This window comes from Cebidichthys violaceus, unplaced genomic scaffold (genome assembly GCF_023349555.1).
Source record: "Cebidichthys violaceus isolate CVI_PGR_0920_01 unplaced genomic scaffold, fCebVio1.0.p SCAF_44, whole genome shotgun sequence".
NCBI classification, from domain to species: Eukaryota; Metazoa; Chordata; class Actinopteri; order Perciformes; family Stichaeidae; genus Cebidichthys; species Cebidichthys violaceus.
Window position 1 is genome coordinate 1,901,050 of NW_027176639.1, and position 23,976 is coordinate 1,925,025.

Here is a 23,976-nt window from a genome sequence, read left to right on the forward strand (position 1 = left end):
GAAACCTCGATTGAGAAACCAACTTCAGGTCGATCTAAACGCTTCACGTGCGCTGCAGCGCGCGGGTCCGTCTGTAGTCCGGTGCGTTACTATGACGTCTCCTTACTTCATGCGCAACGCGTCTGTTGTCGCGCGGAGCGGTGTTCAAAACGCTGCGAGCTCTCTCCGGTCCAAACTCACCCACAGACGGGGGAACGTGGATCCGGTCTGCTCTGTGGCTGTGAAGGTGGAGGAAGAGGAGGAGGAGGAGGCGAGGATCGTCGAGCAGAGACCCTCCTCGGCCCCCTTATCGACGGGTACTGTTTACGTCAGGCTGCTCACGTGTCATTATTTGGTATTTATTTAGTGTTCTTTGTGTATTGCAGCGTCACGTGTGTCTCATCCTCTCTCTGTGCTCATCCACAAACAGAAGCGTCAGCGCTGTCTTCACGCAGCCGCAGGAAGAGACAGCTAAAGGTGGAATATGAGAGGGGTGGAGAGGTCACACCGGTGAAGACCGAACACTGGGAACCTCCCGACTGGAGGAAACAAGTGGGATACATCCGTGAGATGAGGAGCGGCCGTGACGCTCCGGTAGACCACATGGGAGCGGAGAGATGCTACGACTCAGAGGCTCCTGCACCTGTAGGTGTGCTTCAGTCCTTGTTGTTTTAAAGCCTACGTAATAACTCAAATTAACTCATATCTTCACTGTCGGCACAGGTGAGACGCTTCCAGGTGTTGGTGTCCCTCATGCTGTCCAGTCAGACCAAGGACCAGGTGACAGCAGCAGCCATGCAGAAGCTCCGCGCTCACGGCTGCACCGTGGACCAGATCCTCACTACTGAGGATGAAGCTCTGGGGAAGCTCATCTACCCTGTGGGCTTCTGGAGGGTAAAGCAGACGTCTTCTACCTGCTTCCACAGTCTCACCCTCCTCCTTTGTTTATTGAACGGGTTCCTGCATTTCTTCTCCAGACTAAGGTGAAGTATCTGAAGCGGACGTCGGCCATGCTGCGGGACGAGTTCTCAGGGGACATCCCAGACAGCGTGGAGGGGCTGGTCCGCCTGCCGGGAGTCGGACCCAAGATGGCCCACTTGGCTATGTACATCGCCTGGGACCAGGTGTCGGGCATTGGTGGGGACACGAAATATGCACGAATCAAACGTGATGAAATAGGTCCAGTGGAACAGCTTCATTCACATAGTTCTCACCTGAGCTGCAGGCTTCAGTGTGGAGTCTGAGGCTGATGAAGAAGGCTGTGTGTGGAGGTGTTTTCAACAGTGACTGTCTTCTAGAAAGGCTAACTCTATACGTGTGCGTGTCCTCATTCATGGTGTTGATTGTTTTTCGGTAGGCGTGGACACACATGTGCATCGTATCTCCAATCGTCTGGGCTGGCTCAAGAAACCCTCCAAGAACCCAGAGGAAACGCGCAAGGCCCTGGAGGAGTGGCTGCCCAGGTAACAGCATGATTAATGCACTGACCCGTTCCATCAGGATCACTGACTGGTGTCTGAGAGGACCTCTTCACCGCCTCAGTGCTGACTGGTCAATCGCTGCAGGTTCATTGAGCTCGTGATGTTCCTCTCGCTCCGTAGGGAGCTGTGGAGCGAGATCAACTGGCTGCTCGTGGGTTTCGGTCAGCAGGTCTGTCTCCCCGTCGGCCCGCTCTGCTCCGTGTGTCTGAACCGGCACAGCTGTCCATCCGCCCACAAGAGCTCTCCTACGAAGAGGCCTAAAGCCGGATCCCCACGGTCTCCAAATCCAGCCTCCTCCGTCACAGCGAAGCCTGAACCTGAACAAGAATCCTGTGTTGAACGTGAGAGGAGACAGAAGGAGCCTCTGCCCACGCTCAGGTCCCCAGCAGAGACGAGTTAATCATCGATGTGGTTCTCACAGAACACCAAATGTATATATGTACAATAAGCACAGCATCACTGTGAATTAAGCTTCAGAATATACATGTTTACGATTGTATTTTACACCATAACTTCACTGTTTACACTTCATGAGAAAACATATTTTTGTTCTGTTGTGTTTAATTTTTTATTACCAAATAAAACAGATGTGTACTGAGGTCATGTTTACAGTTTGCCCTTCATTCCAGCAGAGCGACGGTGAACTCATCGATGGCATTTTAATATATAAGTCCCTCATAAATACTGTACCTGGTTATAAAACATACACTAAATATACAACAGACAGATATACTAAGAGACAGGAAGTAGTCCAAAGTCCTTCTTCATAAAAGCTGGAGATGAAGCTGGGTGTGTTTATCATGGCCGCTCACACCTCGTCCTTAACTAACGAGTTAGTCCAAATGAAGAACTTTAAGAAGTTCAACGGGCCGTTATGAACGTTTTAATGACAGGGTGAATATGAAATGTAACAGTGAAGAACTAAAGTGACAGTTTAACCACAGACTCTAGTCATAAACACATGACTGAATCCCTGCAGCCTTCTTGGTTATTGTTTAAAAAGTAAAACAACATGAACATAATAAACGCTGATTCACATTGTGTTGTGAATGTGACGTTACTCAGCACCACTGCTTGAACTAGTAGAACATGCATGAAGCCCTTGTAGACTGAGAGCATCGGTTCTCACAGAGACGTTAGTCCTACACGGTGACAGCACAGCAGAGTAAGAGGCGTGTCTCAGCAGGAAAACCACAGGATTCATAACAGTAACGTGTGCATGTCGTCAGGTGCGTCATTGCCGTGCTTCGGGGCGATCGGTCGCCCCGTCGCTCAGAGGTCCCGGCGGCCGATCGACCCGGTCACGTCTGTTTTCTGTCCTGGTTCCTCAGTGGTGGAATGAACTTCCCACTGACGTCAGGACAGCGGAGTCGCTGCTCATCTTTCATCAGGCTGAAGACCCACCTCTTCAGGAAGCGCTACCCTGAGCCTTCCACTCACCGCTTATTGTATTCATACTAGCTTGTTGCACTTATTGTTTTCATACTAGCTTGTTGCACTTATTGTATTCGTATTACTTATAGCACTAACTGTTTCTCTTGTTTCTGTACTTTGGCTCTGAGTTATGCTCTGCTTCAGGCTCTTAGATGTTTGTTTAAAGGAAATGTACTTATGACTTCTGGTGACTAGTAGTTCTTTTGATTACCAATGTTGATGCACTTATTGTAAGTCGCTTTAGATAAAAGCGTCTGCTAAATGACTGTAATGTAATGTAATGTAATTGCGGCTCACTGGGTGTTACTGATGTGACATTAAAAGTGAAGACGGGCCACTGAACAGTGTTCATCAACGCACGTGTTCCATGAGTTTAAGGGTTGATCCCACAGTAACATGAAGAGAACCTGCTGTATCCAGGGTAGAAAGCGATGAAGAGCATTTACTCTCTACGTACTTCATCTCTTCACTGTTGAACTTCTGCGGTACTAACATCTGCCTCGTGGAGTCTCATCTTAGACCTGAACGTCATCACACCCTCACACTGGACAGTCGTGAATTACTGGAGAGACTTCTTTTTTATTGGATAAATGCAAATAAGCCTGAGCTCATATTTCATGAACCGTTAAATCCTCCATTACGCAACCTGTGATTGATCTCCAGTGGAGACAGAAATAGAGGCGGATGAGGACGATCTCCGGTGCCGGTTCACCTCCAGCACCACGGGGCGCGCCTCTGCCTCTGGAGACGGACTCTGACAGAGCGGCTGTCCTTGGTCCTTGACTCACATCATCTCTGAACAAATACTTTCCTTCAGTGACTCTAAACCGACTCGTCACTTTCTGAAAACGCATCGCGGCTGCGCGGCGCCGTCAGGTGCGCGCTGCAGGGGACGCTTGGCATCTGTTGTTGACGCCTCTTCACTCTTCACTCTCGCGCCGGGTCGGACAGGACGACACACGCCCAGCTGACGAGGAGAATTAAGTGTTACGTGCGAGGAGAAGCTTTCTAATCTCTGATCTCTTGGATTATTCCTCCGATGGACGGGATGTAGCCACTCTTTTACGCACACTTTGCACCATCTTTGCGCGCTCATATGCGCGCCCCAGCTGCATGATGGATTAAACACTCATTAATTTCAGCCTATTTTTCTGATTTGTTCTCTCTGAACAATTGTGGATTATTAATGGACTCACATCATGCTAAATGATGAAGATCTTCTGGTCAGTGGAGCGCGCAGCCGCACGTTGGATTAAGAGCCAGAGACCTCCCATCGCTCTGGGGACAAGCACCTGTTTATTCTCCTGAGATCCTGTGACCTGTCTCCCCCCCTCCCCCCGTCCACCCTGTTGACGCGCTGGGATGGAGCGCGAGCTCAGACCCAGGCTCTGTTTCCTGACTAAAGGAGAGCGCGGCTATGGGTTCCACCTGCACGGGGAGAGGAATAGAGGCGGACAGTCCATCCGCACAGTGGAGCCCGGCTCCTGTGCTGAGCTGGGCGGGCTGCGACAAGGAGACCGGCTGGTGGAGGTGAACGGTGAGAACGTGGAGAACGAAACCCACCATCAAGTAAGTGATACAGGTGTTTGTTTTTAAATGCGTGGTAAAGAGAGGCCAGGAGAGACGCCTAAACTCTCTCATGTACAAACAATGAGTTCTGTACCTGTTAGACCACTTTTCCCATTGCCTGAGGAGGAGGAGGAGGGGGCCACTATAATGGCTCAATGTGAGCCTTGTGTAATGGGAGCACTGGGTGTCTTTGTTGTGTAAAAGCTGTGTTATATGTAGGACAGTTCAGGGTGATTAACAGGCACGTCATGCCACCACAGGGGTACTTTTCATCTTGTTGAAGCTCCTCCCTGTGGCTCCTCTCTCCTCGCTGCAGGTGGTGGAGCGTATCCGTGAAGTGGCTCACCGCACCAGGCTGCTGGTGGTGGACAGAGACACGGACGACTACCTCCGCAGCCGTGGCCTGGCGTGCACCGAGGACCTGGCCACGGAGATGGGAACCCTGTCCCCGCGACCTTCGCCCGGGCCCACTCCTTCTGCCTCTCCCGTACCCAGAGAGACCTCACCCCCGTCCCCCAAACCCAAACACACACACTTCTTTTACCCTCCTGCTGCCGACAGGACCACACACATGACCACGCAAGCCACGGTCAAGAGGTCCTCAGTGACGTCAAGCACAGGGACAGACACAGAGGTAAGAGGACAGCGATAGACCCTTGATGTGGGTCCCCCACACACCCGACAGACCAACGTGGGCTTTTATAGGTTAAAAGAGGACAGAGTCAACAGTCTAAGGGTCAGCTGGGGTCTGCAGAGAGCCCGTGTGACACTGAGCCGGTGCTCTCTGACCTGCTGTCGACACTAATCTGGATTCACTGCTGGTGTTCCAGCTCAAAGCTCAGGAACTCTGAGGAGAGGAGACAAGCTAAGGAAAGGAACTAAAGCCACAAAAGGTGTAAGAAAACATAGAGATGGTGTAAATACAGCAGGTTTCAATTTACATTTCTCATTTATTCAACAGTGGGTTTTATATTCCTGTTCTTCAAACATCACTGTTGTCGCTCAGGGGTGTGAACATTCTAAATGCATATTGTATTTAAAGAGAGCCGTCTCTTTGTGTTCACACCTCACACAAACAACCGTAGGATTGTTCCCACCTGACTGCAGACATCAAAGACACAGAGCCTGCTCACCCGACGGAGTTTCCTGCAAAACACATGCAGAAGTGTAGCTATTGTTGAGTCACATTGAATGAACAGTGGTGTGGTAAAGCGAGCCCTAGTTGGAGGTGTAAAGGGTTTTGAGTGTCTGATGGGAGGGACCGGATGTTCACCTGAATGTTTAGATAGTTATCTATTTGAATGCTTTCCTTTGGGCTGGAGTTACACAACCTCACTGAGAACCTGAACACCTGAAGTGCTCCGCTATCAAATACACACAAACCAATTCAAACTCCTTCATTTCTGTGACGGGGAAAAAACTAAGTGTCCATTTGTGCCAACCAGACACGCGTTCATGTCAGAATAACCGAGAAGCGTCCGTCAGAGACTGAGCTCAGTGTTTGGGCTCCAAACACAGTGGACCAGGATCCTCTCACGATCCAGGCCCACGTCAAGCTGCCGTCTGTTTAGCCAAAGGCAGAGTAAATACAGGCTCCCCTGGCCGCCATCATGTCTCTCTATCAGGTTCAGATCAAACAACGTGTTACAGCAGCAGCAGCAGCAGCAGCAGCAGCAGCAGCAGCAGCAGCAGCAGCAGCAGCAGCAGCGTGATGAAGTCCTGTTGAGGGACATTAGGTCTTAAAGAGCTTCTCTCTGTGCTTTAGTGAGCAGGTCTCTAGTAGATTCATGTTCAAAATGTACTGATCACATACAAAATCAACTTCTAGAAACCATTGTGGCATATTAACCAAAGGCCAACAAAACACACCCACACACACACACACACACACACACACACACACACACACACACACACCACGTACCTATAGTATAGGCACAGGTCTATGTCGTTGTCTTCTCTGATATCCTGTTGTTGTTGTTTTCCTTTGTGTTACAGCTGCGCTCCACACCAGAGCCTCCAGTTGAGCTCCTCCCCCGTCTGTGTCACCTGGTGAAGGGGGAGCTCGGCTACGGCTTCAACCTGCACAGCAAGAAGACGAAGGACGGACAGTTTGTGCGTTCAGTGGACCCTGGCTCAGCCGCTGAGAGCGGAGACATCAGGGCTGGAGACAGAATAGTGGAGGTACTCATATAATAACATATGAGCAAGAGGGTCAAAGATCAATGCTATGATGAAGTAGTATGCATACTGCACAAATAAACTGCAAATAAACTCCTTAATCTACTCTCTGCCCTGTCAACCGTCTGTCTCATTAATGTCTCCTCTTCACTTTCCTCCACTGTTTCCTCTGACCTCACTGTGTTTCCTCTGACCTCACCTTCGTCTCTGTCTCAGGTGAACGGAGTGAACATCGAGGGCCTGAAGCACTCAGAGGTGGTGGCCCTCATCAGAGCAAAGGGGGAGGAAGTGCGCATCCTAGTGGTCGACCAGGAGACAGACAGGCTCCTCCACAGACGGGGGATCACACCAACCATCAGCCATGTCAAAGGTCAGGCTGTGAGGTCTCACTCACTCACACACACACACACACACACACACACACACACACACACACACACACACACACACACACACACACACACACACACACACACACACACACACACACACACACACACACACACACACACACACACACCCCTCTTTATTCCCACGTTTCTGTTCCCTCTCTCACAGAGGTCTATCTGGATGAACCAGCCACAGACGGCGCCCCACACAGCCCGTCTCCGACCTCTGAACTCCCCGCCTCAGATCCACCGGTCATCAACATCACACTGACGAACTCCCCGATCACAAATACGTCACCAAAATCCTGGACGAACGGGAGCTCAGCGTCTCACTCCTCAAGAAGCTCCACCACCCAATCGGAGATCAGCAGCTCGGACATGAGCTTCCAGGTGACAGAAATGATGTAAGAAACGGAGCAGAAGATGCGATGTCGCCGAGTGTGTGCGTGAAACACGTACGTTTGTGTGTGCTGCAGGTCCACGATGAGGACGACCGGCGTGTTTCGGACCCGTTCGTGGAGAGCGGCCTGCGTCTGAGTCCCACAGCTGCCGAGGCCAAACAGAAGGCGCTCGTCAGCCGCAACAAGAAGAGAGCGCCTGCTATGGACTGGAGCAAGAAACAAGAGATCTTCGGCAACTTCTGACCCCAGAACGCAAGAAGAAGATCAGAGAAGAACGCCATAGAATGAGGAATGACATTGTGATTCTTCATTGTTCATATTATAATCTTAAATACTGTACCTCGATCCTGCAGAGGTGAAAGAGAGACACAGGTAGCAATATTATATGACAGTAATATTCCTAAAGTATGCTCTGTGTAAAACTGTTCCATCAGAGTATTCTCTAGATGCTTGTTTCACTGTCTCTATCAGGACAAAGACAGATCTTACTGTAGCCTACACTGCATTAATCACACGACTGTCAGAGCTCATCTGTGCAGACGCTGCCGGTCAGTTCAGTTCACTCACTTCAGAGCTCTGGTGACTCAGAGCTCAGCAGCCTACTCTATATGCACTGCTCAGGTTTGGGCTGTAATTTCTGTAGATGTGCTTTTCAGTTTTTGGGGTTTTCTTCATGTAAATTTCAGCGTACAATGAGCTCATCACAGCCCAGTCCTGAAGTAGTTATACTCATATTTAGTTTGTCAATTCAATGTAGCATATGACGTTTAAATATGGAAACAGAGGAGAAGGAAGCGGCTCAGTTATCACCTCATGCTTCTTTAATGTAAAGACAGATATTTAAAAGACTGGAAAGACAGAAAACATCGTAGATCTAGAACAGCTTTGAGTGTTTTCTCTCCCAAACGTTCTTGATTGAAACTTCTCACAATGTGAAATAAACTTTCAGAATATGTGTAAATGACACAGTTGAACCTCAGTTGTTGATATTTAGTGAAATGGGCCTGAAGTTGAGTGAGCCTTCGTTTGGAACCCAGTGTTTTGATCAGTGACATTATTCTCTGGACCAGACGGGCCTTTAAAGGGCCTCAACAAGTACAGACAGACAGGCAGCAGCTCAACCGGGCTTTACTTCAGTATTTCCATTTAAAGCTACTTTATACGTTGGAGTACTTTTTACTCCACTACATTTCAGCTCTAGTTACTAATTACTTTTCAGATTGTAATTTTATACAGAAAACCCTTAGTGAGTTTCTTAAATTAGATATTGTTAAAGGTTGAACTACATTATATGCTATGACAGCATTACAATAACAAGCGTCATTTTGCTCAATGATGTTGATTCTTCTTTTACTTAAGTTCATTTTTACAGTGTAATACTGCTTCTTAAGTCAAAGACCTAAACTCTTCTTCTACCGCTGCATTCCACCAAACGATCCGCCTCGGCTGCTTCACTTCAGCAGGTAACAGTTGGGCAAAATAAGGTCACCGACAGAACAGGAAAAGCCTGTTTATATGAATACAATAGCTGTAAAACAGGGACATGCACAATAACGGTACGTTATCTTCCACCCCTGTGTTCTCTCTGAACAATGCAAAGAAGCCAGACTGAAAGCTCAGCCTCTACACGGTACAGGATGTATTGTGATGTAGACCACAACTCACTGAACCAAGAGGAGAAAAGTCAACTTCACTTTAAACAGACATAAATGATGTCTTACCTTTGCTGTATTGTGATGAAAAGTTGTGCTCAAGGGCACATCAGCACTGCTAACGGCTCCTCCAATGTGTCTGGGTCACTGTTTACAGTACAGTCTGTATTCACATGCATGGAGGAGCATTGGCCCACAGCCTATCTTCAGCCTTCCATGTGAAAATAGTCGACGTCTCCATCTGCTGGATGAATCGCGGTACTGCACTCATCATAAAGGCAGAAATCTCAAGCGTTTGCTCCGACATCAAGATTATTGAAAAAGAAAACCTATCAACATCTGTATCAACATCTGTATCTGTGAGGCGGTACGTTGCACAGTAGGTGTATCAGAACATCACAACATTGCATATTTAAACAGGGTGATTGTGATGCACGGCCTCACTTCACATGTTCTGTTCCTCTACATCCATCCTCTCCAGCATTAAACCATCACTGACACGGTTGTAGCAGACAACACCGGTATGAAGCTATCAGCTGACGCGCTGCTCGGCAGGCTACTTTGTGCGTTTACAGATATTAACAGGTGTGTTTGTCTCTCTGCATCGAGATCTTCTCCACAGCCTCTTCCTGTGTGAGATGATGGACTCGGATCCTCTTCTCCTACTTTACTCCGTCCAGAGTGTGGGTTCATGTTCACATCCCATGACTGGACCTGCTGGAGCAGCTCAGCTTTGGGAGGAAACCTGTTACGGAGTATTTTTTAAATGCAGATGGAGTGATGAATCGGTTGCTTCTGAGCATTAAAGACCACTGGTTATATGGTCGTTCATCTCTGGTGTTTCTACTGGTGGACACACACAGTACTTCAGCTGTGAGGCTGTTTTCTAAAATACTTCTTTCTCTCAAAAAAGACTCCAGACTGACGACTAACATCCGGCCTTCAGCATGCACGACATGATTTATTTAAAAAACCCAGAGATTTTACAGACATCATCTATAAACCATATAAAAGGCTCAAAGCATGACCACAGAAACACAAAAGGTACCAAAGTCTGTCAATATCCTGCTGCTCAGTATAGAAACAGAGTTCAGAATGAAAGGAATCCCTCGTCTCCCGTCAGCGCTCCTTTGATCCCATCGTCATATAAGCAGAGTACTACAGTACTACTACGGTACTGCGGTACTACAGTATTACAGTACTACAGTACTACTACTACGGTACTGTGGTACTACAGTACTACTACGGTACTGTGGTACTACAGTACTACTACGGTACTGTGATACTACAGTACTACTACGGTACTGTGGTACTACAGTACTACTACTACGGTACTGTAGTAGTAGTACTGTAGTACTACGGTACTGTGGTACTACAGTACTACTACTATGGTACTGTGGTACGACAGTACTACAACTACGGTACTGTAGTAGTACTGTACTACTATGGTACTGTGGTACTACAGTACTACTACGGTACTGTGATACTACAGTACTACTACTACGGTACTGTGGTACTACAGTACTACTACGGTACTGTGATACTACAGTACTACTACTACAGTACTGTGGTACTACAGTACTACTACTACGGTACTGTAGTAGTAGTACTGTAGTACTACGGTACTGTGGTACTACAGTACTACTACGGTACTGTGGTACTACAGTACTACGGTACTGTGATACTACAGTACTACTACGGTACTGTGGTACTACAGTACTACTACTACGGTACTGTGGTACTACAGTACTACAACTACAGTACTGTAGTAGTACTGTACTACTACAGTACTACTACTACGGTACTGTAGTAGTACTGTAGTACTACGGTACTGTGGTACTACAGTACTACTACGGTACTGTGATACTACAGTACTACAACTACGGTACTGTAGTAGTACTGTACTACTACGGTACTGTGATACTACAGTACTACGGTACTGTGATACTACAGTACTACTACGGTACTGTGGCACTACAGTACTACTACTACGGTACTGTGGTACTACAGTACTACAACTACGGTACTGTAGTAGTACTGTACTACTACGGTACTGTGGTACTACACTACTACTATGGTACTGTGATACTACAGTACTACAACTACGGTACTGTAGTAGTACTGTACTACTACGGTACTGTGGTACTACAGTACTACAACTACGGTACTGTAGTAGTACTGTACTACTACGGTACTGTGGTACTACAGTACTACTACTACGGTACTGTGATACTACAGTACTACTACTACAGTACCACCCAAACAACTCAAATTAACAAGCAACCAAAACACGTTGTGGTTCAAGCTCTGAACCAGGAGACAGAACTAGACTGAAGTGATTCATGAAGGAGTTGATCTCAGTCCAGGTTTAAATCAATCCACGTTTGATTGTTCCCACATGTCGACACGCTGGAATATCAATACAAATATAGATCCCTGTAGTCCAGTTTACTGGCAAAATCCTACTCCATAATTAGTGTGAAAAGCCCTTTCTGTAACTGTACTTCTTCATCATCCTCATGTTCATCACACGTTGATTATTGAATCAGCAGCTCGTCTCTACATGATCGTCCGTTGCTCTTTGGAGAGTCCTAGCTCTTCTCTTCATGGTGTGTTGTGCTCTCTAGTCAATCGAGGTGGTATGTTGGTGTGTAAAGGGAAAACACACACACACACACACACACACACACACACACACACACACACACACACACACACACACACACACACAGCATGCACAGGTTACACATCCCTTCAAACTAAACCTTTATTCTGCACACGAACGCATCTAACTATCTCAAACATGCTCATCGGCCCCAAAAACAGGAAACTCATGCATGACCTCACACACGTGCATGACCTCACACACGTGCATGACCTCACACACGTACATGACCTCACACACGTACATGACCTCACACACGTACATGATACATGACCTCACACACGTACATGATACATGACCTCACACACGTCCATGATACATGACCTCACACACGTACATGATGCATGACCTCACACACGTACATGACCTCACACACGTACATGACCTCACACACGTACATGATACATGACCTCACACACGTACATGATACATGACCTCACACACGTCCATGATACATGACCTCACACACGTACATGATGCATGACCTCACACACGTACATGACCTCACACACGTGCATGACCTCACACACGTCCATGACCTCACACACGTACATGATGCATGACCTCACACACGTACATGATGCATGACCTCACACACGTACATGACCTCACACACGTGCATGACCTCACACACGTACATGACCTCACACACGTACATGACCTCACACACGTACATGATACATGACCTCACACACGTACATGATACATGACCTCACACACGTACATGATACATGACCTCACACACGTACATGATACATGACCTCACACACGTCCATGACCTCACACACGTCCATGATACATGACCTCACACACATACATGATACATGACCTCACACACGTACATGATACATGACCTCACACACGTACATGATACATGACCTCACACACGTACATGATACATGACCTCACACACGTACATGATACATGACCTCACACACGTACATGACCTCACACACGTCCATGACCTCACACACGTCCATGATACATGACCTCACACACATACATGATACATGACCTCACACACGTACATGATACATGACCTCACACACGTACATGATACATGACCTCACACACGTACATGACCTCACACACGTACATGACCTCACACACGTCCATGATACATGACCTCACACACATACATGATACATGACCTCACACACGTACATGATACATGACCTCACACACGTACATGATACATGACCTCACACACATACATGATACATGACCTCACACACGTTCATGACCTCACACACGTACATGATACATGACCTCACACACGTACATGATACATGACCTCACACACGTACATGATACATGACCTCACACACGTACATGATACATGACCTCACACACGTACATGATGCATGACCTCACACACGTACATGATGCATGACCTCACACACATACATGATACATGACCTCACACACGTCCATGACCTCACACACATACATGATACATGACCTCACACACATACATGACCTCACACACATACATGATACATGACCTCACACACATACATGATACATGACCTCACACACATACATGATACATGACCTCACACACATACATGATACATGACCTCACACACGTCCATGACCTCACACACATACATGATACATGACCTCACACACATACATGATACATGACCTCACACACATACATGATACATGACCTCACACACGTACACCAAACATCAGCAATATGGCAAAGTTAGTGATTGTAAAAGTGCTGATTAGTCCCAGGTTCACAGAGTTGTTTTTATTTTTAGTATTGGAATATTTCTGCCAGTCAAAGACACTTACTTTCACAGTGCAACACAGTATGACGAACGCTGACATCAGGGTCGAGACATATCATATGGATGAGGTTAAAAAAAGTCCATACAAAAACAAAAAGAGGTAAAATAAAATAAAAAGTGCAAAAACAACTGAACAGTCACTGAAAATAGCATTAATTCCAATATCTTTTTTGCGTTAATTGTGCGAATTTAAGTCCACTAAAGAAACAAAAATCATCAGTAGCAGCAAAACAAAAAGAAAAAAAGAATATGGACCATTTTTAAAACATTAGAAAGATCACAATGACACTGTTACTGTTTTACTTAAGATATCAATATGGCATCAAAATGGATATCAGTACGAATGTAGAGACACACACACACACACACACACACACACACACACACACACACACACACACACACACACACACAGTTAACAGGTGCCAAGGACATTGCGGTGGGAGTCAAGTTTTAGCTCGGTACCATATCAAAAACAATACATATTTCACACACCGTTAACAGAATGCTGAAGTGAGGATATACAAACTGCACATGCACGCGCACACACGCACACGCGCACACACACGCGCACGCACGCACACACACACACACACGCACACGCACACGCACCTCAAAGAGGACAATTAAGGATGTGATTTTTCTTTCTACTGTTTCCTCTGGTCAGAAAACAAATGTGTTAGCCCTAACGCTCCCTAACGCTCCCTGACTAGAGGAAGGCTCTCTGTGAAGCCACGAGGAGAGACGCTCTCTCTCTCTCTCTCTCTCTCTCTCTCTCTCTCTCTCTCTCTCTCTCTCTCTCTCTCTCTCTCTCTCTCTCTCTCTCTCTCTCTCTCTCTCTCTCTCTCTCTCTCTCTCTCTCTCTCTCTCTCTCTCTCTCTCTCTCTCTCTCTCTCTCTCAGGTAGAACATGTGACAGGAGGATGTCTGATAGATGGATGATAGCTCTGTGAAGCAGCACTATAAAATGAAAGGTAGGAAACGGAGGCGGATAGCAAGATTATCTTACAGCTAAGTAGAATTCAGCGACTACAGATGAAGTAATTCATATTGAATCCTTTTCCCCGGAACAGAAAGATATCACCCAGAAAACGAACAGAGTCTAGACCCGTCTGTCTGTCTGTCTGTCTGTCCCTAACTACGCGTAGCAGGTCTCAATAAGTCTAAATAACAGTGCCACCCACAGTCGGTTCCGTGTACTGCGTGTGCAGCGTGTGCAGGTGTATGTGTGAGTCTGTTTTGGTCCGTCTCCGTCGGTCTTTAATCCCATTAAAATCTCAGCTGTCCCTGTCCTCCCAGTGGCAGACCTGTGGCTCTTCTTCCTGCTCTGTAACGGATGTCCCTCCCTCTCTTTCCCTGAATCGTCTCCTCTGCTGGTCTCCCTCCCTCTTTCCTAACTTGTGTGTGCCTCCATCTGTCCTCCGTGTCCTTCTGTCTGTCCCTCTCTATCTGTCCCTACCAGTTAGTTTTTTCTGTGTCGGGTCCCTGCCTAGTTAATCTAGAGGAGTCCCTCTTTCCCACCCTCCCACCCGCCCACCCTCCCTCTATGGACAAACACATAGGGCGTGGGGGCCGTCCGTCAGGGGGAGCGGCCAATAGCGTCCCTCTCCCTCCCCCCCGATCAGGGCAGTGCAATACACAGATGGATGAGTTTCCCATTCACCCTCCTCCTGCTGGCTCACCTAGGAGGACACAATGAGGTTTACTTCAGTGTGACGCTTGAATACCTCTGGTAATGACAACACATATATATGTGTGTGTGTATATATATATATATATATATATATATATATATATATATATATATATATATATATATATGTATATGTAAAGGTAGTGAGGCGTTGCGTTACCTCTTGGCTGGGTGTAGAGGATCTAAACGCCGTAGCAGGCTGCCAGTCTCTCCTTCAGCAGTGGGGGGAACTGCTCTGAGAACTGCTGCCAGTTCTCCTCCCCGACCTGCTCCTTAAAGCCATGCAGGATCTGGACCGGAGCGGAAGACTCACCGTCAACATCGTGCAACGACACCTTCATTATACTATGTGCAATATCATGTTCTACTTCTCTTTATTATCACTGACAATAGCTCCACATTAAGCTCTATTCCTCACTGGCGTTAGTATTACGTTGCTGTACTTTTTCTATTTTACTGTATCTTTTTACCGTAGTCTTACTGCTATTATATTTTGTGTCCGTGTGACTTCATGATTGTTATTCTATTGTTCATATGTGTTTATTCTTCTTCATCTTATTTTATCTGAAGTAATCTTTAACTTCTTCAGCAGCGTGGTAACACTCTCTACAGCTGCAGTCTCACCTTATAGAACATGTCTCTCAAGTCGTCCTTAGGATTCACCCAGGAGGCCACAGCGTCGCAGAAGAAGATGAAGTCCTGAGGAGGAGGAAGAGGTGAGAGCGTTTCAACACCTGCGTGTTTAAAGCCTCATAAAGACAGAGCAGTAACTCGGTGACTGCAGCGCTGAGTCTCACCTGCACCACGCCTCCTGGGTTCACACCGATCATCATGCAAATCCCACGGAAGGCAGAGTCCTTCTCCTCGTTGTCTCTGATGTTCCGCAGAGACGTACACCTGCCGCGTGCAATGTGAAGCGTTTAGCAGCGGTTAGACTCGATGCCGTCACTACTTACAACTCTCTTATTTTATCGACGAGAGAACATTCATGAAATGAGAAGAAGTTAGATGTTAACAGCCTGTCCTCGTCGTTCTGTGTGGGAGGACGTTTGTCTTTCAAGAGGACTTCAGCGTTTCATTCTCACTGCTTGCTGATTCCAATCAAACATGTATTTAAAGAAGGTCAATGCTGCAGCCCTTGTAATGCTGTTTCAATGTGAACTCAAACAAGAAAAGCCGAGAGGGGAAAAGAAGAATAAGAACAGAAATCAACGCAGATTGACCGACAGGGACACAAATGTGTCTTGGCAAGTGTGGATAAGCTAACATAGCTCAGCTCAGAAAGGAAAGAGGGAGGATGTGTTGAGACCAGAACTGTGCGGATGTTAAATAACCGGTGATATTAAAAACAAAGAAAAAGGGATTAAAGGTTTCCTCACCAGGGTCGGATGAACTGAGGCAGCATGGGAGCGACCTCCTGAGGACACACGTAGCCCAGCCGCCCGATGGTGATGGCTGGAGCGGGAGGAAGAGGAGGCAGGGCTGCTGTTAGAGTGTGTGTGTGTGTGTGTGTGTGTGTGTGTGTGTGTGTGTGTGTGTGTGTGCATCACGTACCGGTGTTCTCCAGCAGGGTCTTGGGGGTGTTGGGTCGGTTGATGATCTCAACCAGCTGGTTCAGAACCATGGCGATGTACGGCTGCATCTCCACTCCTGACAGAGAGACGCATCAATCCACCGCATCTCACATTCAACCGCTTCAGCACTGAACCGCATCGCACAAGACCAGGTTTGCTTCAACTCACCCATCTGCATGCAGATCTCCCCGATGGCCCAGGTAGCGTTGTTGCAGACAGAAATGAACTCTGGGTTCAGATTTGTCCCGAGGATTGGCATAAACTCAGCTGCAGGACGCGCACAAAATACATCACATTAGACACACACACACACACACACACACACACACACACACACACACACACACACATCACGTGCTGTGTGTGAATGAGAGATGGAGTGAGATAATTACCAATGCACGGTTTGACATGAGGGAAGCAAGCCTTGGTCAAGTCCCCCAGTAGAGCAAATGAACTCTGTCTTACTTCAGGCATCGTATCCTGGGACAAAAGAGACAGAGAGACAAAGACAAACGTGAACACACACTGTCAACAGAGTGGAGACGTGTCCAGTCTTGTCCAGGATTCTTCCGTTTGTCAGACAAAAAGCATGAAATTCAAATGGCGGCTCGAGACCGTGGTGAGCGGCTGTCATCACCGAGCTGCAGGTAAAATCTTTATTCTACTTTCTCAGATCAAATAAACAGGCTAAAGACAGTTCACACGTGGGCTCTCCTCACCTGCATGCACTGGAAGAGCAGCGTCATGATGTTGCTGCGGGACACCAGGGTGTCCACATGGCCCCCCAGACCCTCAGCCAGGCCGCTTAAAAGATCCAGAGCCACAATCATGAAGTCCTTGTCGGGTGCTTCGTACTGGTCTGGCTGCTGACTGTACATCTGTGTGACACACACACACACACACACACACACACACACACACACACACACACACACAGAGAGAGAGAAGAGAAGGTGGAGAGAAAAGGTCAGAAATGGGAACAAGGGAATAAAGTGTCATTTATGTAAAGCAGGGAAAAATGTGAATTGCCTCTGCAGAGTCCATGTGAGTGTGGCTCACCATGGCCTGAGCCAGCGTCTTCTGGACCAGGGTGACGCAGCGCTGATAGACGGGCTCGCAGTAGGGGAGGAAGCCGCTCTGCAGCGCCGTGGCGACGGATGACAGACACTCGAGCAGAGGGAAGAGGTCTTTGTCTTCGTCCTTCAGCTCATTCCACTTGGCTATCAGCGGAGGCATCAGCTTCTGTATGTACTCCTGAAAACACACGTGTGATTTGGACTTGTGATTCATTTGCTCCCATAACTGCTTATTGTAAATATGCTCCATAAAAACAGGGCTGTGCATTCTGTACACACGGGCTGGTTGAGGTGGTGTCCCACAGAGTCCGCCAGCGTTCCTATGGCATCGTAGAGGATGAGCAGGTTCTTGTGCTGGTACTTCCCAAAAGCAAAAACCAGCGTGTCCAGGATGAAGCTCAGGTAGGGCACCAGCTCCGTACACGCCTCCTCCTCCAGGGTGGCAAACGCGCTGCAGGAAGCATGAGACGGGTCAGAAAGACGAACGAGCGAAAAAGTAAGAACGCGCAGCAGAGTGGAACGTACGGAAGACAGTGAGAGGCGTACCTGCACGCTGCTTCCTGGACCCTTTTATTGCCATCCAGGATGCGTTTGAGCAACTCGGTCATGAGGGGTTTGAGGTGAGCGTCGGGAGGCTGGCTGACCACCCAGTGGGCGTAGCGGCTGAGAGTCCAGCAGGCGATGGAGCGGACCAGGGCCTTCTTGTCGCACAAACACTGGATGAGGTGGGGGATGAGCTCCGGCAAGTAAGGCACCATGCCTTGCATACAGCCTGGAAGGACAAACGGTTTCATGAAGCTAAAAATGAAACATTTTTGGAAATATGCCAATTCACGTTTAGCATCAGAAGCTCAACGGTGCATTACAATAGCAAGTCTCCCTCACCCTCAGCGATAGCTCCCAGCACAAGGATGCCCGACTCCTTGATGACCCAGTCAGGGTGGAACAGCAGTCCTTTGAGCAGGGGCAGGAGATGGGGGAGCAGCTCCTCACGAAACACATTGGCAAGAACGTCCAGAGCCGCGGCTGAACACTTCCCTGCAAGAGGAAAACAACATCAGCATTAGATCACTTTAAACCCTAATAATGCACAGCATACATAACAGAAGAGAAGATGGGATGTCCCTTCCATGATTCCAATCTGTTAGTCGAGGACTACAGACATAGTGAGACTAATCAGGGGTAACATTTATTATATTTTGTTCTAATTGCTTTGAGAATATTTGAAATCAGTCACAGTAAATATGGAACCGTACCCATCATCTTTGTTACTTTACAAACATTAAAAACACACTTCACCAAATCAATCAATGAAGTAGCATTGTTATGGTTCAAAACAACGAGACTAAACTGTAAACATTGTTCTAGTATTAGTGAGTAGCTCACGTAGGTTCCAGTCAGACAGTGTGTCGTCGTCGTCGTCCTCGTCATCATCGATGTCCTCTCCCTCCTCGTCCTCCCCTCCTTCGTGCTGCAGAGTGACGGTGCGGGACTTGTGGAAGCGAGGCTTGATGTCTTGCTCGCTGTCAGGAACGGCCTCATCCTCTTCCACGTCGCCCTGCAGGACGACAGGAGAGAGGTGAGTAGAGAATGGACCCGGGTCAAAAAAGGAAGAAACTAAAAGAAGTTCGAGGAGCTGGGGGGGGGGGCTCACCTTTAGAAGGATAATGTCAATCTCAGAGTATTTCATCCCATTCACTAGGATGGGGATCAGTCTGTAAAAAGAGACATTCATTATCAGATGAAAAACACTTGATCTTCACTTCCACGTCATCGACTTAACTCCGTCAGTACTTACTGGACCAAGTGGCCAGACAGGGCCTCTTTACAGATGGGCTGCTCAGCCAGAGTGAGCCAGAACTCACAGGCCTCCAGAGCCACGTTCTCATCTGGGTCCTGGGTCCGCTGCAGCATGTACTGGTGACAGACGACAAGAGGTGAGGAGGAGGAGGAAGGAAAGGGAAGCCACACATCGTCAGTTTAAAGTTGCATGTGAGATCAAGTCCCCCCCTCACCTGGATGATGCTGTGCATGTGTGGGATGAGGCGATCGATGCGGACTTCCAGCAGCATGACCAGAGCCCTGCAAACGTTCTTCCTCACTTCACTGTCCTCATCACCGGCCAGAGCAAACAGACTCTGGAGACGACGGAGAGAGAGGAGGGATTCACAGGGAAGACAAGAAATGGGGAAAAAGTTTAACAGGAAGTCAACAGAAGTTCACATGTGCAGTTTAACCCGTTGAGCTTTGCAGCGTTTGAGAAGGACCTGAACAGGATTTCAATCCTTTAGCACCATTGATAAGATAAAACAATGATTCAGCATCGTGTTGCAGTAAACAATCTCTCCTTTTTTACATTAAAGGCAACTTCCTGCATAGCGTCGTCTCAAGTAGCAGATGCCAAATATCTCACAATTGCAGTCTTGTTATGGATAAAGCTGCATAAAGTGAAATGGAACGTATGCACAGCAGAGACCTGTATCCAAAGTAAAAACACAGATGTGTAATAGATGCGTTGTTACACGAAAGGAGCTAAAAGTAGGGAAGCAAGCTTTGAAAACAATGGAAATTGAACCAGCAACAGTGTTTGTCACGCTCACCTCGATGAAGGTGTCGATGTTATCCATCAGAGCCTGAGCTCGACCGATGATGAACTGGTTGACACATGCTATAGCATGGGACCTGAGAAAGAGAGAAACAAGGAGGATCTCTAACGATGACTAACAGGGACAGTGACAGTCTGACCACTACAGACTGGTGTTTCACTCACCTGATCTTGGGGCTGCAGTGCTTGAAGAACTGCAGGAATTTGGGGATCATGATGTTAAGGGGTCTGTTCAAAGCATCGCTATCCAACAACTCTGATGAATCCTCGCAGATCTTCTGCAACGCTCCAAAAGAACCCTGAAAAGAGAGAAAGATCGTGAAGAAAGAACGTTACAAACAAAGTGACCGATGTATATCTGATTAACACAGCAACGATGCAAAGCTACTAGTGTGTGCAGGCGGGTGAGCTTCACCTCGCAGGTGTTATAGTCGTCCGAGTTGAGCAGATTACAGAGCTGAGGCAACAACTCCGGCCAGGTCTGCAGCTCTCCTTTAGAGGCTATGGTCGTGATCAGGATACCTTCATGATGGATGATAGAAAAGTCATACAACGGAAAATCATGCTTTAACCAGCTAGTGATCCGACCAACGTCCCGTCGTTCAGAGGCTCCATGTGTTTTTTTTTTTTAAATCAGTATTCATGAGGCATAACAGAGCATGGTGATCACCATCATAATGTTCTAAGGCCTCATACACTTTCCTCTGTTGTTTTTAATGAATTCATTTCTATTTCTGACTAGAACAACTTGACACATTCTGCTGAGCTGCATCTCACAATAATCTTCAGGTTGCCACCGTAGAGATGATGTAAACCAACTATATGTGGCATAGACTGTTGACCCAGTCTGTCCCTTAACAGTCCCTGGAATGGTAAGAGGTTAAAACTAATAACTTAACCCACCATCATGGCATGCAATCATTCGATACAGATTGTAAATGCAGCGCTCCCACACAGCTACACTACCTACAGAGGTCGAACCACCTACTTCGTAGTCTGACTCACACTGGCTAGGAAACAATGCAGCAAACTCTAGATTTCTCTTTCTCAGTAAAACACCCACCGATCGTGGCCCTGATGAGCGGCGATGGGTCTCCGATGTTGTTGAGGCATTCTCGTTTGATGAAGTCACCCACGTTGGGAGGGAAGTTCTGGTAGTGAGCCTTAACATTGTTCTTCAGGATCAGACCGCTGAGAGAGCGAGTGGGCTCGTCTTGAGAGGGAAGGCAGCAGAGGAGGATGAGGATAAAGAAATGTTTAAAAAGGGAAAGAGAAGGTAAGACACAGAAATATTAGCGAGGTGAATCCTCAGAATCCACATTCACATACATACCCTCAGACTTCAGGCTTGTGAGGACAAAGATGAGATAGTTGTTGAAATCTGGAAACTGATTAAGTTGCTCCAGTTTCTGCAAGCTATTGTTAAGGAGTTCAACCTTCCACACACGTATTGCAAAAGCTCACACACCCTCACTTACCTCTCGTCCTGCTTGACATGTGGGCAGTATGGACTCAAACAAATCACACCAGTACAGCGTGACAACACACCCACTTTGACATACAAGCTCTCATGCATTAAGCTAAATCTCACACCTCTCGCTCTCTCTCTCTCTCTCTCTCTCTCTCTCTCTCTCTCTCTCTCTCTCTCTCTCTCTCTCTCTCTCTCTCTCTCTCTCTCTCACACACTCACACTCACACACACACACACACACACACACACACACACACACAAAGATACTTCTTGCACAGCCCTCTGTGTTGCTGTGTCTGGGGACTGAGAGTCCTTGAGGAGCTGAAGCACTTGCTGAAGACCCTGTTCGTCTGGCTGCCACTCCATCCTACGGGACACAAACGCACACACAACCTGTTTAGGAAGCACGTACTACATATACGGGTTCTTAAGACCCGTTGGCCCCACCTGCAACCTCAGCACTTCGTACGTTACTACCGAAGTAACGCTGAAGTAACGTAAAATACGCAGTACAACCGGCATGTGATATATGTAGTTACTAACAGCAACAACGTGACCGATATTACGGTAACTGTTGTCAACCAAATACCACTAATTGTTCACTACTGTCTACAATGTAGCAATGCCGTTACAGCGAGTTTAGATTATCATTGTCCGTTTCTGGCGACATCACGGAACCTAAAAGCACCACTACGCAGCCGTCCGTTAAGTTAGCTAGTTAGTAAGTAACCGTTGTATTCATGAGTCGCCACAACAACGATCAACCGCGATATGGACAGCCGTGTTCCACTTGAGGCCCGGACGCCAATGTCTGGTTCTTTCAGCTAGCATGCTAGCTTAGCGTTGCTATGATGCTTCACACGTCCCAGGTTCACACACAACGCAGCTGCTAACGCTAATCTCACGGGACGTCATGTTGCGCTATGAAAGTAATGTTTGCAATCAAAGCGACAAAGACGGCGCAAATTAAGCGCATTAATACTCATAACAGAGCAGTCGCATATCAGCTACCAGTAGCATGCCTACCTAGCATCATCTTGAAAGTACCGCGAAAGATTTTACCTGGTCACTCCGGTGCGGTAGATCTATATTTCTATAGATGATAGTGCAGTCACGCTGTAACGATTAACATTAAATACAATTTATCGGCGATATGTGTAACTAAATACGAACTTGTGATCTCTGTGGATCTGTGTGGGTTCTATGCTAGCTGGTAGGTGACAGAGATTGCATGCCTTGCAATCAAGCCGGGTGATCAGTTTGATCATGTTCGGCTTCCGTAACGCTGGTGGACAAACTGTCCAGCAGCGGCTGTTGAGTTTACCGTTTGTTAGACAGCCACAGTGTCTCTCTCAGTGTACCTGTTCACTTACAATGTGGCTGGTTAATTAAGATGCATCACATATTTAACTTCTGTGGACACATATGTTATATGAATCGTTTAGTGTTGTGTTTAATTTCTGACCACCAGATGGTGTCAGCTTCACAATCCTGCAGCATAATAACTCTGTACTTGATGTGTGTGAACTGCTGCTCACATAATACCACGACCACCAGTACACGCTACGGTCACTTTATATGACAGTATGTCTCAACATGACTGTGCTAATTCATCTCTAAAAGGAGGATTAGCAAATTCTTATGATCACATAAAATAAACAAGCAAAGTCCAACAGCACAGGCTTCACACAGGCAGTTTGTTGCTGGTCTATTATGGGATGCAAAGCACACTAAATATGTGTGTCATGCGGCGTCCCTGTGAAATCACAGAAAGCAGCTATGATTCAGTGAATATGAGGCCACTCTGTGCATTGATATAGTCACCACCACTTCCTATCATTTCGAAATCCTTGACGAAACTCAAACTGTATTTCAGAAAAGTGGAAGTGTTCAAAAAGCATGAAATATCATTTTAGTGTGTCCTTTGTAAGAGGAACAGATACTGTTAGCCCAACTGCACAAAGCTTTATTAAACAAGTCAATATGTGATAACAACAGTAAACACATT

At 47.1% G+C, this 23,976-nt stretch overlaps 3 protein-coding genes across 7 annotated transcripts; 2 read left to right on the top strand and 1 right to left on the bottom strand.

Moving 5' to 3' along the window:
- The first annotated feature begins 10 nt into the window (after positions 1-10).
- Positions 11-2,059, top strand: nthl1 (nth-like DNA glycosylase 1). Of its 3 annotated transcripts, none has more exons than XM_068728906.1 (6): positions 11-296; positions 410-624; positions 703-873; positions 957-1,103; positions 1,337-1,442; positions 1,581-1,769. In XM_068728906.1, the coding sequence occupies exons 1-6, from the start codon at positions 92-94 to the stop codon at positions 1,667-1,669; spliced, it is 933 nt and encodes a 310-aa protein (XP_068585007.1). In that variant the 5' UTR covers positions 11-91; the 3' UTR covers positions 1,670-1,769. The 3 variants fall into 3 exon arrangements, with proteins under 3 accessions (XP_068585007.1, XP_068585006.1, XP_068585005.1); XM_068728905.1 differs by having other exon boundaries at positions 16-296; positions 957-1,116; positions 1,581-2,059; XM_068728904.1 differs by having other exon boundaries at positions 17-296; positions 957-1,158; positions 1,581-2,059.
- Positions 2,060-3,841: 1,782 nt separating this feature from the next.
- Positions 3,842-8,398, top strand: LOC137886451 (Na(+)/H(+) exchange regulatory cofactor NHE-RF2). Of its 2 annotated transcripts, none has more exons than XM_068728901.1 (6): positions 3,842-4,463; positions 4,780-5,097; positions 6,462-6,647; positions 6,861-7,014; positions 7,203-7,423; positions 7,510-8,398. In XM_068728901.1, the coding sequence occupies exons 1-6, from the start codon at positions 4,257-4,259 to the stop codon at positions 7,675-7,677; spliced, it is 1,254 nt and encodes a 417-aa protein (XP_068585002.1). In that variant the 5' UTR covers positions 3,842-4,256; the 3' UTR covers positions 7,678-8,398. The 2 variants fall into 2 exon arrangements, with proteins under 2 accessions (XP_068585002.1, XP_068585003.1); XM_068728902.1 differs by having other exon boundaries at positions 7,203-7,437; positions 7,510-7,659.
- A 5,090-nt stretch (positions 8,399-13,488) lies between these two features.
- tnpo2b (transportin 2b) lies at positions 13,489-23,214 on the bottom strand. Of its 2 annotated transcripts, none has more exons than XM_068729102.1 (24): positions 23,031-23,214; positions 22,236-22,335; positions 21,831-21,906; positions 21,561-21,710; positions 20,913-21,019; positions 20,663-20,796; positions 20,493-20,574; positions 19,908-20,030; positions 19,691-19,809; positions 19,547-19,607; positions 19,279-19,450; positions 18,778-18,930; positions 18,439-18,664; positions 18,172-18,343; positions 17,876-18,070; positions 17,536-17,694; positions 17,209-17,296; positions 16,985-17,083; positions 16,797-16,892; positions 16,622-16,697; positions 16,040-16,139; positions 15,867-15,941; positions 15,403-15,532; positions 13,489-15,231 (listed from the first exon to the last, which is right to left on the bottom strand). In XM_068729102.1, exons 2-23 carry the CDS (start codon positions 22,332-22,334, stop codon positions 15,425-15,427), a joined length of 2,670 nt encoding a protein of 889 aa, XP_068585203.1. In that variant the 5' UTR covers position 22,335; positions 23,031-23,214; the 3' UTR covers positions 13,489-15,231; positions 15,403-15,424. The 2 variants fall into 2 exon arrangements, with proteins under 2 accessions (XP_068585203.1, XP_068585202.1); XM_068729101.1 differs by having other exon boundaries at positions 17,846-18,070.
- Positions 23,215-23,976: the final 762 nt, after the last annotated feature.